Genomic DNA, 14921 nt, shown 5'->3' with positions numbered 1-14921 from the left:
ATGCGTGGAGGAACTATTTTTCCTGAGCCCAAATCCTATCGAAAAATCGATGGCGCGATATCGGTTAACTTTCGTCCATACAAATCGACCCACCCTAATGTACATACATATGAACTGGTAGAACACAATAAATAAAAAAAAATTGATAGCAATTATCATTTCGAAAATTCGCTTTTAAAGTCTGGACTTATTGTGCACCGGAGTGGGGGCTGCTACTGAGGGGTACTTATTGTTTGAGAATTTGTTATTTATTATTATTTCAAACGTGCTAAAGTTTGTCATCAGACTTCGTTTCAAATATAACTGTATCTATAGCTACAGCGTTTTGAGGAGTGTTATCTATGTTGATGGTTCTTTGCCGGATACGTTCTGGTAACAAGCGCCATTAAGGAACTAGCCCGACCATCGCGGGAACGATTTGATATGACCACATGAAACCTGTCCCGTTCTCCCACCCCCTACTTCGTTGAGGAACTTGGAGTCGCCAGAGCGTCGGCTGCTAAAGAAACAGGATCCGTCACGGGTAGATGATGTTGACTATTGCGTTGGGGAAGCTATAAATTGCGCTGGCAGCTCCTTGAATCATTTGGGTATTTTAGTCGCCTCATACGACAGACATCTGCCGCGGAAGAATCAAAAAAAGTGTAGTGCAGTAAGTTCAGCATGTATTGTTTAACTGTTGTGGCCACTTCTAGATAATTTTGGTATGCATGAGTTTTACCTTCAAAGTATAGGATTTAATTTTTTGTTCGCTTAAAATCGGCAATTGTTATAGAAATTGTCTGAAGGCGTATTATTTGAAGCTTTAGGTTTCCTATAAACGTTCTTTAGGTTTCGTTGTAATTCAGAGATATTCACGGACTTTCAGAGAACAGCTTATATCAAACCCCTTAAAAATCAATTATTTTTTTGTTGAAGGAAGTACTTCATCTTGTCTTCGTTTTCAACAACATCCATCTTTTCGTCTCTTTATTCAATTAAGTATCACCAGCAAACGTCACCAATGAAGACTTTTCTAATAAACTATACTTTTGCGCTTAAGATATGCTACTAAAAATATATGCTTTAGCAAGGGATAAAAGAAATTTCACGATGGATCTGCTATTTGCACTGTTAGAAGCTGCTTTGAAAGCAAAAAGTAGTGAAATTCTGGCTGAGAATAGATTTACCAGGTCTGAAGCCGCACTAAGGATTGATTACTGCCGAGTGCAGTCTATATCTCAGATGCCTTTTCGAAAACCCCTATCTCAAAATATATTTTAACAACATTATCTTAGAAAACTTGAAAAATTACTTCATCAAAAAGTGCCCTGCAATGCAATCAAGCGTTGGCTTCGCTCACGCCGGACCATACATCAGTACTAGGCTTCCCGTAATAACGGGATAGAAGTAACAAAAAGACCGATGAGATTGACAAAGGAGGGTGTAGCGAATCGACGGCAGACGTCTTAATCTGCTTTGGAGAAGTCAAAAGTAGACAGAAGTTGCATATTATCCATCAAGCAGGGATGGCGTAGACAGAAATGCGGGGCTGCAAACTAGGATCATGTGAAAATCCTACCATATTAGACTTAAAAAGTTGCTCAAATCTCTAAAGAGAGAATACTTAAGGCTCATGACTGGACACTGCCTTTTGGCGACACATGCTTTTAAGTTAGTCTCTTCCAAGTTGCGTCGCGCTCCTTTTAATTATACTCAGCTGAGCAGAGCTCACAGAGTATATTAATTTTGTTCGCATAATGGTACCCCGTAACGGGATAAACTAATCGAGATAGAAATAGACTTCTATATATCAAAATGATCTGGGCGAAAAAAGAAATTCATTTAGCCATGTGCGTCCGTCCGTCCGTCCGTAAACACGATAACTTGAGTAAATTTTGAGGTATCTTAATGAAATTCGGTATGTAAGTTCCTGGGCACTCACCTCAGATCGCTTTTTAAAATTAACGAAATCGGACTATAACCACGCCCACTTTTTCGATATCGAAAATTTCGAAAAATTAAAAAATGTCTTAACTATACCAAATACGAAAAAAGGGAAGAAACAAGGTGATTGGATTCGTTTTTTGAAGCAAAATACAACTTTAGAAAAAACTTTGTAAAATGGGTGTGACACCTACCATATTAAGTGGAAGAAAATGAAAAAGTTCTACAGGGCGAAATCAAAAGCACTATATAAATAAATGACAGATGATCTTCTGGGTCACCCTGGCCCACATTTTGATCGATATCTTGAAAACGCCTTCACATATACAACTAAGGGTCACTCCCTTTTAAAACCCTCATTAATAATTGTATACCCATATCGTACAAGCACATTCTAGAGTCACCCCTGGTTCACCTTTATGGCGGAATCTCGAAAAGGCGTCCACCTACGGAACTAAGGCCTACTCCCTTTTAAAATACTCTTTAATACCTTTCATTTGATACCCATGTCATACAAACACATTCCAAGGTTACCCTAGGCTAATTTTCCTACATGGTGATTTTCCCTTATTTAACAAAGGATGAAGAAAAGCGTTCCAAAAAACGTTACCCTTGGTCAACAATTTGGTCGATATTTCTCAAACGTATGTGATATGGAATTAAAAACCACTTATAAACCATCTACGAAACCCTACGAAACCAACGCAGCCAAGCTATCAGCTGAGTAGGTAATGTTCGGTTACACCCGAACTTAGCCTTCCTTACTTGTTTTTTCTTCAAATTGACGGGACGGCCGACTCGGAACGGCATCTACAAAGCAGATGAGTTCTCACTGAGAAGCTTTTCATGGCAGAAATACGTTCGGAGTGTTTCTACCCAGGGGGAACTCGCTTGGAAAAACTTTTTTCTAATTGAGAAAAAAAACTTGTTTCTAAGTTTTTGATGTTGCTTTGCCCGAGATGGATGGAGTTATTTTATAAAAAGTTCTGGTACCTTACTGTGGTTTAGTCGTCAAACATGTCTTGGTAGCACTAGGAACACATTCGGCCTATTAGAGATCTTTATTGACTGGTCAATTCAACCTATCCTAACCTGCATGTGACAGAATTTCGCAATAGTCGCAATTACAAACACAATCATAGCTCTCGTCACAGGAACAAGTACCTTCTACAATATTAACCTGTGATTTGTGCTGCGACTAATTTACAGTAGAGAGCGCAATCGCGGCTTACTGCACGAACTACTGCTACCTAGTCGGCTTTGCAAACGCCCCGGTCACAGTCAGGGTTACAAATGAAATGTGAAGTAACGCTCAGGGAAAGAGACGGCGAGACAAGTTGATTGATTTTTTTTACCTGAAAAAGCACGGAAGCTTGTTGAATTTTTTTTCTGCACCCACATTGACACTGAAGTTGGTTTAATTGTGAAGAGTGGCTTTTTCGAATGTAGGACTAGATCTTCCCTCGCCTATATTGACGTTGAAATCACCAAGCATATTTTTGATGTCCTAGCGGGTTCAGCGATCATATGTTTTTTACTAATTGGTCATTCGTTTTCATCATTGTCCGTCCCAAGTAGTAGATTCACAATGCCTGATTGTTCCCAGGTCGAACCCCACCCAACGCCTAACCGTAAGATCAGCCATCTGTGACGATGGAGATGTTGCGCTGTTTTGTCATCCCCGTTGTGTGTTATTGGCGCGAGCTATCGCAAGGAAGAAATGATTTGTAGATCTTATCTATATATATAAAAAGAAAGGCTAAAATGTGTGTTAGTCGGTCGCCGGTGTATGAAGAGATGCGTCGGTCTATTTTCTTCAAACTTTCACATAAGTTGCGTTTACCTCACGCGGTGGTTATTACATAGGTTTGGTTGCGATCGACGCACAGGGTCTCGAGATATAGGCCAAAACGTGGACCCGGGTAACCGTAGAATGTGTCTATAGAATATGGATATCAAATGGAAGCTGTTGCTGAGAGCTTTAAAGTAATTTTCATTGTGATATTCGATTTAGTCGCATCAACCTGGCAAAACTGATAAATATGTATGCGAAGCCGAAATAAAGACATGAATTAATAATACCCACATACCTATTTACATACGTCCTATTCGATTTGCCTGAAATTTGGTACATAAATTTGCCTATATTAGTATTTACGATCCTTTTTTCCGGGAAGTAGACCAGAGACGGACTGGGACTGGGGCTATGACTAGGACTGGGACTCAGACTCGGAGTGGGACTGAGACTCGGAATGGGACTGGATCAAAATACATACCATTCTCTGGGACTGACAATAAGGGATGAAGAATACTGAGAAATAGATAGAATGAGACGAAGATGGAGATAGATGAAGCGAAAAAGACGGAGGTAGGAGTGAATAAAAATATTAGGAAAAAGTGTGGTGGGGGAAGGCAGAGTTAGACGGAAAAAGCTTATTAAAATGTATGCAGATAGACCAAATTTACGGCAGAGCAACGTCTGCCTGGTCCGCTAGTTTGTTGTAAGATCATAAAGGGCATGTGTTCAATACAATTCTGTTTTTACTAATTTTTTTGTTTTTCTCCTTTCTATTATTTGTTCGTTTTCGCGAGCATAAGCAGTTCTAACATGTGTATGTGCGTTTGATGAGCGCAAAGATACCATTGCGAACCGGCGACTCCGTAGTATATCTCCAGACAGCAGAGAAGAAACAAGAGACAAACTCGGTCGATCGGTGGTTAAAGTCTAGTGATTACGGAATACAAAAATTGTGGTTTAAATCACTTTTATGGTTTTTTCCCGTTTGAAATTGTATTCTTAAGTCTGAATTTAATGCGAAAAAGGAGAAAAAAACAACAATAAACAAATGCAAACGAATAAATGAATTTAAATTTATTAATTTTTTTAACACCTGGGAAGTGTGTTGTGTGCGAGGGCGCTGGATTTTGTTGGTTGTAAAGTTTTAAATATTCGTTAATTAACAACACAACGCTTGGAGCGGAGCTGGTGTTTTCAGCTGGAGATGTAAAATCAAAAAGCCCACACATATTTGTAAGTCAGAGTTTGGCGTTAAAGCCATTAAGGTCAGCTGGGCTGGTAGCGCGATCGAACGCATGACTGTTGAGTGTGTTCAAGTGTGTAAAGCTGGTGTGTAAGCCAATGTGTCATTTTGCAAAATTTGTTAATTGTATATTTTTTTTATCAAGTCGATATTTGTACGGAACTTTGAAATTAATAACAAAAATATACAAATATTCGGAAATAACAGTGTAAAACAATTTTATGTATGTATGTAAAAAGCGATGTCGTTTTTTTAATTTATTATGTGACGCAAAATTAATCATCCAATTCTGCGGACAGTCTTGATACACATTATTGATCGTTTCACGCATCCTCCACAACTTTCCGCTGGATTTCCGGTGATAAATATACGCTGCCTTTTTAAATATTCTACTGCGATTATCTAGACGCATAGTGAAAAGTATTTGACGGTTAAATCGCTTTCTTAACCCTAGAAAGGTAACGTTATTTTTACCCTAGAAAGATAACGGACGTCTGAGAGACGTGTTCAAGTTTAAGGACCCTAAAGATATAAAAAAACTAAAATTTTTTTTGGGTTTTTTTTCAATAATTTATTTGATATATATTCACTTGTTTTAAATGTTTTTTAAAGAAAAATATTGTTTTTTTAATATATTAAAAATTAAGTTTTACTGTTCTTGGACTTTTCCTTACAAAAATCAGTCTTTTTCGAAGGACCTCAGTTTATAGCAAAAAAATTAAAATAAAATAAATTTTTTTGTACTTCAATTGAATGAATTAACTGTTTTAAACTATACTTAAAAATATATTATTATTTGCCATTTTAGGCAAAAATTACATATAAAATTTGTAGTCACGTAAAAGATAGCGATACGTCTCTTAGACGTATTTTTAAAAAACAATCGTACATATTTCAGCAAAAGTTACTACTGAAAAACATCCCCCACTGACAAGCTGGTAATGGTAGCTGAGAAAACTGAGAATGAGAATGTTCTCTCTTTACGATTGTGGGAGACTGAGAGCAAAATTAAAACGTCTGTGAGACGTACGTTATCTCACTAGGGTTAAGAACATCTATTGTGGCTCGTGCTATGTGTGCGGTTGCAACATCTTCAAATCCGGCAGAAAAGAGTATTTTATCAAAGCCCTATACCGTTCGCTTGTAGCTGTGAGCGTGTAACATGGTTCTTATCAGAGAACTGCAAAAATCACAATTTTCTTGATTAATGAAACACTAAAACTTGCATTCACACTCAATCATGCGAATAAACTCATAATTGAATAAACTCAGCATCTGTCTTTACTAGACTCCGTTCGCATGATTGCGATAGAATGACGAAACAGGTTTTGCGTACGATTGCATTGATCAAACGAAGGCAAGCGGAGAATAAAATCAAAGCACGAGAATTAGTATCGTTTAATTCGGCAAACAATATTTGCCTTTTCACTCCGATGAGTGTAATCGCTGTGGAGGCAAACGAGCAAACGCCTGAATTGATTATATTCACGCATGCAATACGTTGGTTGATTTTAAATCAATGTCGATTATGTTCGTTTAAGCAAGTTTGATCATTGAACACGATCTTGTTGCCGAATGTAATCGAACGCTGTTGTGTTCGATTTTTGCTGTTCTCTGGTTCTCATCCAAAACTGGGATATCACTAAGCCACTTCAGAGTCGAGTCGTTGCAGTCTTAGACGCATATGCACGTCGTGGCGGAGAGTTTTAAATAGTCGGAATAATGGAGAGATGAGCATTAGATGGCAAGACCATGGTTTAAGAGAAGGCGCAGGCAAGTAACGGTGAGGTCGTAGCACGATGCCAAAGTAGTATTTATTATCGGAAAATTGTGATAAGTTGAACATCGTCATATATATTATTTCTAATTACTGTTTATATGTATGGGTCCCTTTTTTGCTCTTATTTGGAATCCAAATCTATAAATAAAGTTTTGGTTGTAAAGATGGAGACTCGGGCTATTACCGAGCTTTGGGCAATTTTGGTCGCAGTGCTTTTATATAGCTATATTTTATTTTATTTTATTTGTAAAAATAACCGATCAAGGGATGTTAAGGAAATGAGTTTACTGAAACCGGAATCGAGTTATTAAAATTTGCTTGGACTCGAAACCGAGTCGGAGCAAGTCAACTAGTACGAGAAACACAATATAAGGTGGTTGTAGAATAAAATTGTGGAACCGAAATCGTAGTCAAAGTTCTGTTGCATCCCTAGTCAATTTGAACTAGATACAAGCATCTGCAATAAAAAAAGTTGGAGCGAATTTCATAACCTAAATGCACATCTTCTATCTTATTTTATTAACTTTGTAAACCAGTTTCGAAAACGCTAATAATTTGGTAAATTTCGAACACTTTTTTCGAAAATTTGAAAAAAAATAAGAATCAAGCGGACAAAAAAAATACTTGACGCGATTTAGCTCCGCGGATATTTGGGACGAGCTTCTCTTCCAATTTGCGTTGTGCTTCTTTTTAATTTTTCATACAAATTGACGTGGCGGGACCTGTTACATGTTTAAGCCGACCACGATAGCTACCTCCACACAATGGCGCCGAAAAGTCGACACAGTTACTCCACGCGTTTGTCTTGTTCCATTGATAGACTGGCACACTACAGCTGGTTAGTTCGGCAATTTTTCGACGTATGACGTCATTGCAAAATCATATCAATTTTTATACTCAGTTGAGCAGAGCTCACAGAGTATATTAACTTTGATTGGATAACGGTTGGTTGTACAGGTATAAAGGAATCGAGATAGATATAGACTTCCGTATATCAAAATCATCAGGATCGAAAAAAAAATTTGATTGAGCCATGTCCGTCCGTCCGTCCGACTGTCCGTTAACACGATAACTTGAGAAATGAAATTTGGTATGTAGGTTCCTGGGCACTCATCTCAGATCGCTATTTAAAATTAACGATATCGGACTATAACCACGCCCACTTTTTCGATATCGAAAAACGGAAAAAGTGCGATAATTCATCACCAAAGACGGATAAAGCGATGAAACTTGGTAGGTGAGTTGAACTTATGACGCAGAATAGAAAATTAGTAAAATTTTAGACAATGGGCGTGGTACCGCCCATTTTTAAAAGGAGGTAATTTAAAATTTCTGCAAGCTGTAATTTGGCAGTCGCTGAAGATATCATGATGAAATTTGGTAGGAACGTTACTCCTATTACTATATATAAAATAAAAAATATAAAAAAAAATAAAAAATAAATGTAAGGCGCGATAACCTCCGAAGAGATCTAAGGCCGAGCTTCTCTTCCAATTTGCGTCGTGCTCCTCTTGATTTTTCCCTACAAATTGGCCGGACGGGACCTACATGTTTTATGCCGACTCCGAACGGCGTCTGCAAGGCAGATGAGTTTTCACTGAGAGCTTTTCATGGCAGAAATACAATCGGAGCGCTTGCCAGACACTGCCGAGGGGCGACCCCGCTTAGAAAAATTTTCTTCTAATTGAAAAATCTTATTTCTAAAATTTTGATGTTGCTTTGCCCGGGAGTTGAACCCAGGGCATACGGTGTGATAGGCGGAGCACGCTACCATCACACCACGCATTACTATATATGCTTTATAAAAATTAGCAAAATCGGAGAACGACCACGCCCACTTTAAAAAAAAATTTTTTTTAAAGTCAAATTTTAACAAAAAATTTAATATCTTTACAGTATATAAGTAAATTATATCAACATTCAACTCCAGTAATGATATGGTGCAACCAAATACAAAAATAAAAGAAAATTTCAAAATGGGCGTGGCTCCGCCCTTTTTAATTTAATTTTTCTAGGATACTTTTAATGCCATAAGTCGAACAAAAATTTAGCAATCCTTGTGAAATTTGGTAGGGGCTTAGATTCTAGGACGATAACTTATTTCTGTGAAAAAGGGCGAAATCGGTTGAAGCCACGTCGTGTTTTTATACACAGTCGACCGTCTGTCCTTCCGCTCGGCCGTTAACACGATAACTTGAGCAAAAATCGATATATCTTTACTAAACTCAGTTCACGTACTTATCTGAACTCACTTTGTATTGGTATGAAAAATTACCGAAATCCGACTATGACCACGACCACTTTTTCGATATCGAAAATTACGAAAAACGAAAAAAATGCCATAATTCTATACCAAATACGAAAAAAGGGATGAAACATGGTAATTGGATTGCTTTATTGATGCAAAATATAACTTTAGAGAAAAACTTTGTAAAATGAGTGTGACACCTACCATATTAAGTAGAAAAAATTAAAAAGTTCTGCAGGGCGAAATAAAAAACCCTTGAAATCTTGGCAGGAATACTGTTAGTGGTATTGCATATATAAATAAATTAGCAGTACCCGACAGATGCTGTTCTGGGTCACCCTGGTCCACATTTTGGTCGATATCTGGAAAACGCCTTCACATATACAACTACCACCACTCCCTTTTAAAACCTGCATTAATACCTTTAATTTGATACCAGTATCGTACAAACACATTCTAGAGTCACCCCTGGCCCACCTTTATGGCGATATCTCGAAAAGGCGTCCACCTATAGAACTAAGCCCCACGCCCTTTTAAAATACTCATTAACACCTTTCATTTGATACCCATATCGTACAAACATATTCTAGAGTCATCCCTGGTCCACCTTTAAGGCGATATCTCGAAAAGGCGACCACCTATAGAACTAAGGCCCACTCCCTTTTAAAATACTCATTAAAACATTTCGTTTGATACCCATATTGTACAAACGCATTCTAGAGTCACCCCTGGTCCACATTTATGGCGATATCTCGAAAAGGCGTCCACCTATGGAACTAAGGATCTTACTTACTAACTAAGGATCACTCCCTTTTAAAATACTCATTAACATCTTTCATTTGATACCCATATCGTACAAACAAATTCTAGAGTCATAAATGCCCCACTCCCTCATAAAATACCCTTTAATACCTTTCATTTGATACACATGTCATACAAACACATTCCTCGGTTCATTTTCCTACATGGCGATTTTCCCTTATTTTGTCTCCATAGCTCTCAACTGAGTATGTAATGTTCGGTTACACCCGAACTTAACCTTCCTTACTTGTTGATTTGGTGATTAATTTTGCGTCACCCTGTATTGCAATTTACAAAAGATATTTAAATTAATTATGTATATCTAATTATATGTTTTGTTTTTGTTAATTTAACAGGTAGATGACATCGTTTTTAATGTAAAAAAAAATCTTTAATACCTGTCAGCCGTGCACATAAGTGTATACAATTTTTGTTACCGATTTGTTCTGATACACAAAATATTAAGCAACAACAAAATTCTCAAGTGTTGGCCGCACTGCGCCATCATATTTCTTATTGCACTTCAACGGCGGCGTCGGCGGCGAACAACAGATAATGCAGCGTAAGTTGTTGCTGTACGCGCTACTCTTTTTGGCTGTGATATCGCAAAGATGCCATGTAGTGGAAAGTGGTGGCCCACCCAGCAATACAATGGGTAGCATTGCTGCTAATCGTTACAATACTGATCAACATCAACAGAAACAGCAACAGCAGCATCACCAGAACACGGCGGCGGCATATCATCCAAGTAGTGCTGGTGCCGGTGTTGCTGGTGGTACTGTTGCCAGCGTTGCATCAACGTCCGTTGCTTCATCACCAGCTACGCATGCCTCATATCATGGCACACCATCGGGTAGTGGTCACATGGAACCTCGCAATTCTTATAATTTGCTAAGTGAGGCTATGTCACAAGCTGTCAGTAATGAATTCAGTAAGTATATATTATGTATATATGTATTAATACATATGTATCGATTTGGTCTATGTTATGAGAAGTTTAGCACACGAATTGGACTCATTCATATCTCTAAGAATTTGTTCTTTCATATGCAGTATTTTTTTTTTATTTTTTAGCACTTACCGTCATAATACTTTGTCGAATGTGTCGAATTAGGATGACCAGATTTCTAGGAATTTAACAGAAACCGTTTTTTCCGCATTTCACTTCTCTACTCTATCCGTCTCATTGTGTAGATGAGTTCTGGCGTAATAAGAAGACATTCCGTGACAGTTCTGGGCGCGGTGTTTTGACAAGCCTGCAGCATCCTCCAGTTTTTTGTTTTAAGCTCGACTCGACAATTAATTCGTCCACGTAACTAATAAGGCCGCCGGGGACTTGACCGGCGCTAGTACCAACAATACACGGGGGGAAAAAACCTCATCAATTCTGGTGAAGAAGGGAGCTTTGAAATGTATAATCAAGCGAAAGTTGAATAGAACACCTCCTGTTTCTTCGGCTTCTTCTTGTAGCACTGTTACCAAAGTTAAATTGTACTCAAATAGTTTGCGGCTCACTACTGTAACTAGGTAGACTCTCCTATGCCTTGCATTATCGGGTACTGTTCTCTGGTGGGGTTCTTGGTGTAATCCGTAATTTATTTAAGTTTAAATAGTATTCAGCGGTAATATGTAATTTTCGAAAGCAACGCTGGAGACTGGAAAGCATCACGGTTTTCGTTAAAGTAAGGGATCAGGGAGGCTTTAAGTGTCTTCGCTCTGGCGACAAGAGAGATATCGGACGATATGAGTCTCCTTGGTCAGCTGATTATAGAGGATTTAGTAGCGGTACCACCCTCGTCATTTTCCATTTTTCAAGGACGACAAAGACATGATGAAAATTTGCGTCACGAAACTGAATCTCTCATTGACAAGGTTTTTTTTGCATCGGATTGGATGGTTTAACATATTGCCGGCAGAAATCGCTGTCATCGAACAGCTTAGATACTTTGTTGTTGTTGTTGTTGTTGTAGCGATAAGGTTGCTCCCCGAAGGCTTTGGGGAGTGTTATCGATGTGATGGTCCTTTGCCGGATACAGATCCGGTACGCTCCGGTACCACAGCACCATTAAGGTGCTAGCCCGACCATCTCGGGAACGATTTATGTGGCCACATTAAACCTTCAGGCCATCCCCTCCCTCCCCACCCGCAAGTTCCATGAGGAGCTTGGGGTCGCCAGAGCCTCGTCTGTTAGTGAAACAGGATTCGCCGCGGATAGGTGAGGTTGACAATTAGGTTTGGCGAAGCTATATATTGCGCTGGCAACCTGAAGGGTTGCGCTACACACCCCTTGAATCTGATATTTTAGTCGCCTCTTACGACAGGCATACCTACCGCGGGTATATTCTTACCCCCTTACCCGCTGGGGGTAAGATACTTTGTCATTGGGCTTCATTGGGCGTACCAACGGACGCCTACCACACCAAAGATACCGGCTTCACGCCCCGGGCAAAGTAACATCGAATATTTTGAAAAAAAAAATTTATTTAGAAAAAAAGCTTTTCTAGGCGGGGTCGCCCCTCGGCTCGGTAACATTCCGATTGTATTTCTGCCATTAAAATGTTCTCAGTGTGAAGTCATCTGCCTTGCAGATGTCGTTCCGAGTCGGCATATAACATGTAGGTCCCGTCCAGCAAACTTGTGGGGAAATTAAAGGAGCACGGCGCAAATTGGAAGAGAAGCTCGCCTTAAAATCTCTTCGGAGGTTATCGCGCCTGGCATATATTTTTTTCTATATTTCCAACGCCGGCAGTAGTCGCAGTTCTTTAGATGTGTGCTCGCTTCAGTTTCTCCAAGCTATCTGATGCACAAATATTGTCCCTGATTTGAGTGTAGTTAGGGTCTTGTTTTCTTACTAGGTTACGTACTCCCGTCAAAGTTGCGGCCTCCGTTGGCGAGACTGATTCAATGTGCCTGCCAAAAGCACGTTCCCCTCGACGCATGGCAGAACCATACAAGGCGGCAGCGCGGCGACATACATACAAACATAAATAAAAATTCCACGTATTTTGTTTTTGTAAAAAGATGGATTAATGTCAAAAACGTAGTGTGTTGGAAGCGAAAGTTTCAAATCTTATTAAAAAAGTACCAATCAGCTGATTTCCGGCGGACACCTGTTCCTGGTTCCGCCATGCCTTGACGGATATTAGTCGGGTTTGGGAGTGTAGCAAAAATACTGTCTGTCAGTCAGCCCATTATTGGAAATTAATGGAAAATTTTACAAAAAAGTTCCTACCCATCAATATCCGGATCTTCATCGTTATTCTTATTTATATTTTATATTTTTCACGTTTTTTTTTTGTGTCGTTAAAATCCATCGTTAGAAGAATTAAAGTCATCACTTTGTTTGCTATGCACAGCTGAGTATACGAAAAATCTCCACATGACTAGTAACTTTTATGTAAAGACAAAATTTTGTGTTGCTCTGCAAATTTTAACATTTCCTTTAAGGTTATTTTTAAAACCTTTGTGCGCTCAAAATAACGTAAACCAGTAACGTGCCTTAATTGTTAAACCAATTCGTTGTATTTTATTTTGGTATATATTAGGGTGGTTCTTATAAATAAAATAAGCGATATTTTTCAGTTTCACCCCTTCAGACCGTAATACCCACGCCAAAAATATCACATATAAATTTTGGTTTCGATTGGAGATGGTTTCGCACAGAGGTCGAAGTTAAGATCGTTCTATGGAGACTCAAAAAATTGAAATGTGTTTTTTTTTCTAATTTTTAAATACTCAAAATCGATAAACTAAACTACATTTGGCGACATCACATATAAGTTTCGTGCCTGTACAACACGCCTTAACTTAATCGTCAGCTATAGTACTATGACGAATATTAGCATCACTAACCTGATACTACAGGCGGCCACCGTGGTGTGATGGTAGCGTGCTCCGCCTATCACACCGTATGCCCTGGGTTCAACTCCCGGGCAAAGCAACATCAAAATTTTAGAAATAAGGTTTTTCAATTAGAAGACAATTTTTCTAAGCGGGGTCGCCCCTCGGCAGTGTTTGGCAAGCGCTCCGGGTGTATTTCTGCCATGAAAAGCTCTCAGTGAAAACTCATCTGCCTTGCAGATGCCGTTCGGAATCGGCATAAAACATGTAGGTCCTGTCCGGCCAATTTGTAGGGAAAATCAAAAGGAGCACGACGCAAATTGGAAGAGAAGCTCGGCCTTAGATCTCTTCGGAGGTTATCGCGCCTTACATTTATTTATTTTTTTAACCTGATACTAGTATCACTAAGCTGATGCTAAGCAGCCACTCGTATGTACGTAAACAAATCAATTATCATTTACACACTAATGTACATACAAGGCAACGAACAGATACTCGCAAACACATGTAATCATCAGCCGAAGTAGTACTCACGCATACACCCGCATATGGCTATAAGAGAAACATAAACTACAAATAGGTATACATGTATATACATAGCTAATAACCAAGCAAGGGATACAATTGTTCTGGAATACAGTTTCGCGAAATGACAAGACCTTAGGATAAATGGATGAACGAGAAAACTGAGAGTATAAAAGCAGCGCAAGCTGAGTAATCAGCTTTGATTTAAGCACGCTATTGGTTGTGAAGTATAAGTGTTATTGTGAAGTACTTTCAAAGTAGTCTAATAAAGACCATTTTGCATTGAATATTGGAGTTATTTGTTCAACAGTTTAGCGATTCGAACGTTAATAATTAAAAATCAAAAAATTCAATTTTAATTTCTTCTTCAATTTGATGTTGGAAAGAAGAAGCAGAAAAGACGGGTTTGATGGTGAATGAGGGGAAAACGTAGTAACTGCTGTCATCAAGCAAATAGTCAGTGCATTTGCTTCTTGGCAACCACGCCACTGTTGGCAGCCATAATTTTGAAATAGTAAAAGACTTCGTCTGTGTGGGAGCTAGCTTTAACACAAACAGCAACATCAGCTTTGAAATCCAGCGAAGAATAACTTTGGCCAATAAATGCTACTTTGGACTAAGTAGGCAATTGAAAAGTTAAGTTCGATACGTGCTTTACTCAGACTTACCTTCTGAGGGGTGGAGAATGGAAAAACTTGGTTGTTTGATATATAAGAACCACCCTATAACACATACATACATACAAATGTAAGCTTATTAA

At 38.8% G+C, this 14921-nt stretch overlaps 1 protein-coding gene across 12 annotated transcripts in view; it reads left to right on the top strand.

The window, feature by feature from the left end:
• The window catches only part of Stim (stromal interaction molecule), a 95402-nt gene that overhangs the window by 12581 nt on the left and 67900 nt on the right, over window positions 1-14921 (top strand). For 8 of the 12 annotated variants that reach the window (XM_067784074.1, XM_067784076.1, XM_067784071.1 and 5 more), the window contains exon 2: window positions 10153-10727. The exons of 1 other annotated variant lie outside the window; for it this stretch is intronic. In XM_067784074.1, the coding sequence (XP_067640175.1) occupies window positions 10352-10727 (376 nt within the window). In that variant the 5' untranslated portion in view covers window positions 10153-10351. Of the gene's footprint in view, window positions 1-4593; window positions 5054-5112; window positions 5191-10152; window positions 10728-14921 lie in introns of those variants that run through there. 3 more of the 12 variants (XM_067784067.1, XM_067784066.1, XM_067784068.1) reach the window with 3 other exon arrangements.

Source organism: Eurosta solidaginis, chromosome 4, assembly GCF_040869045.1.
Source record: "Eurosta solidaginis isolate ZX-2024a chromosome 4, ASM4086904v1, whole genome shotgun sequence".
Taxonomy (NCBI): domain Eukaryota; kingdom Metazoa; phylum Arthropoda; class Insecta; order Diptera; family Tephritidae; genus Eurosta; species Eurosta solidaginis.
This window is presented reverse-complemented; position numbering and strand designations above follow the sequence as displayed.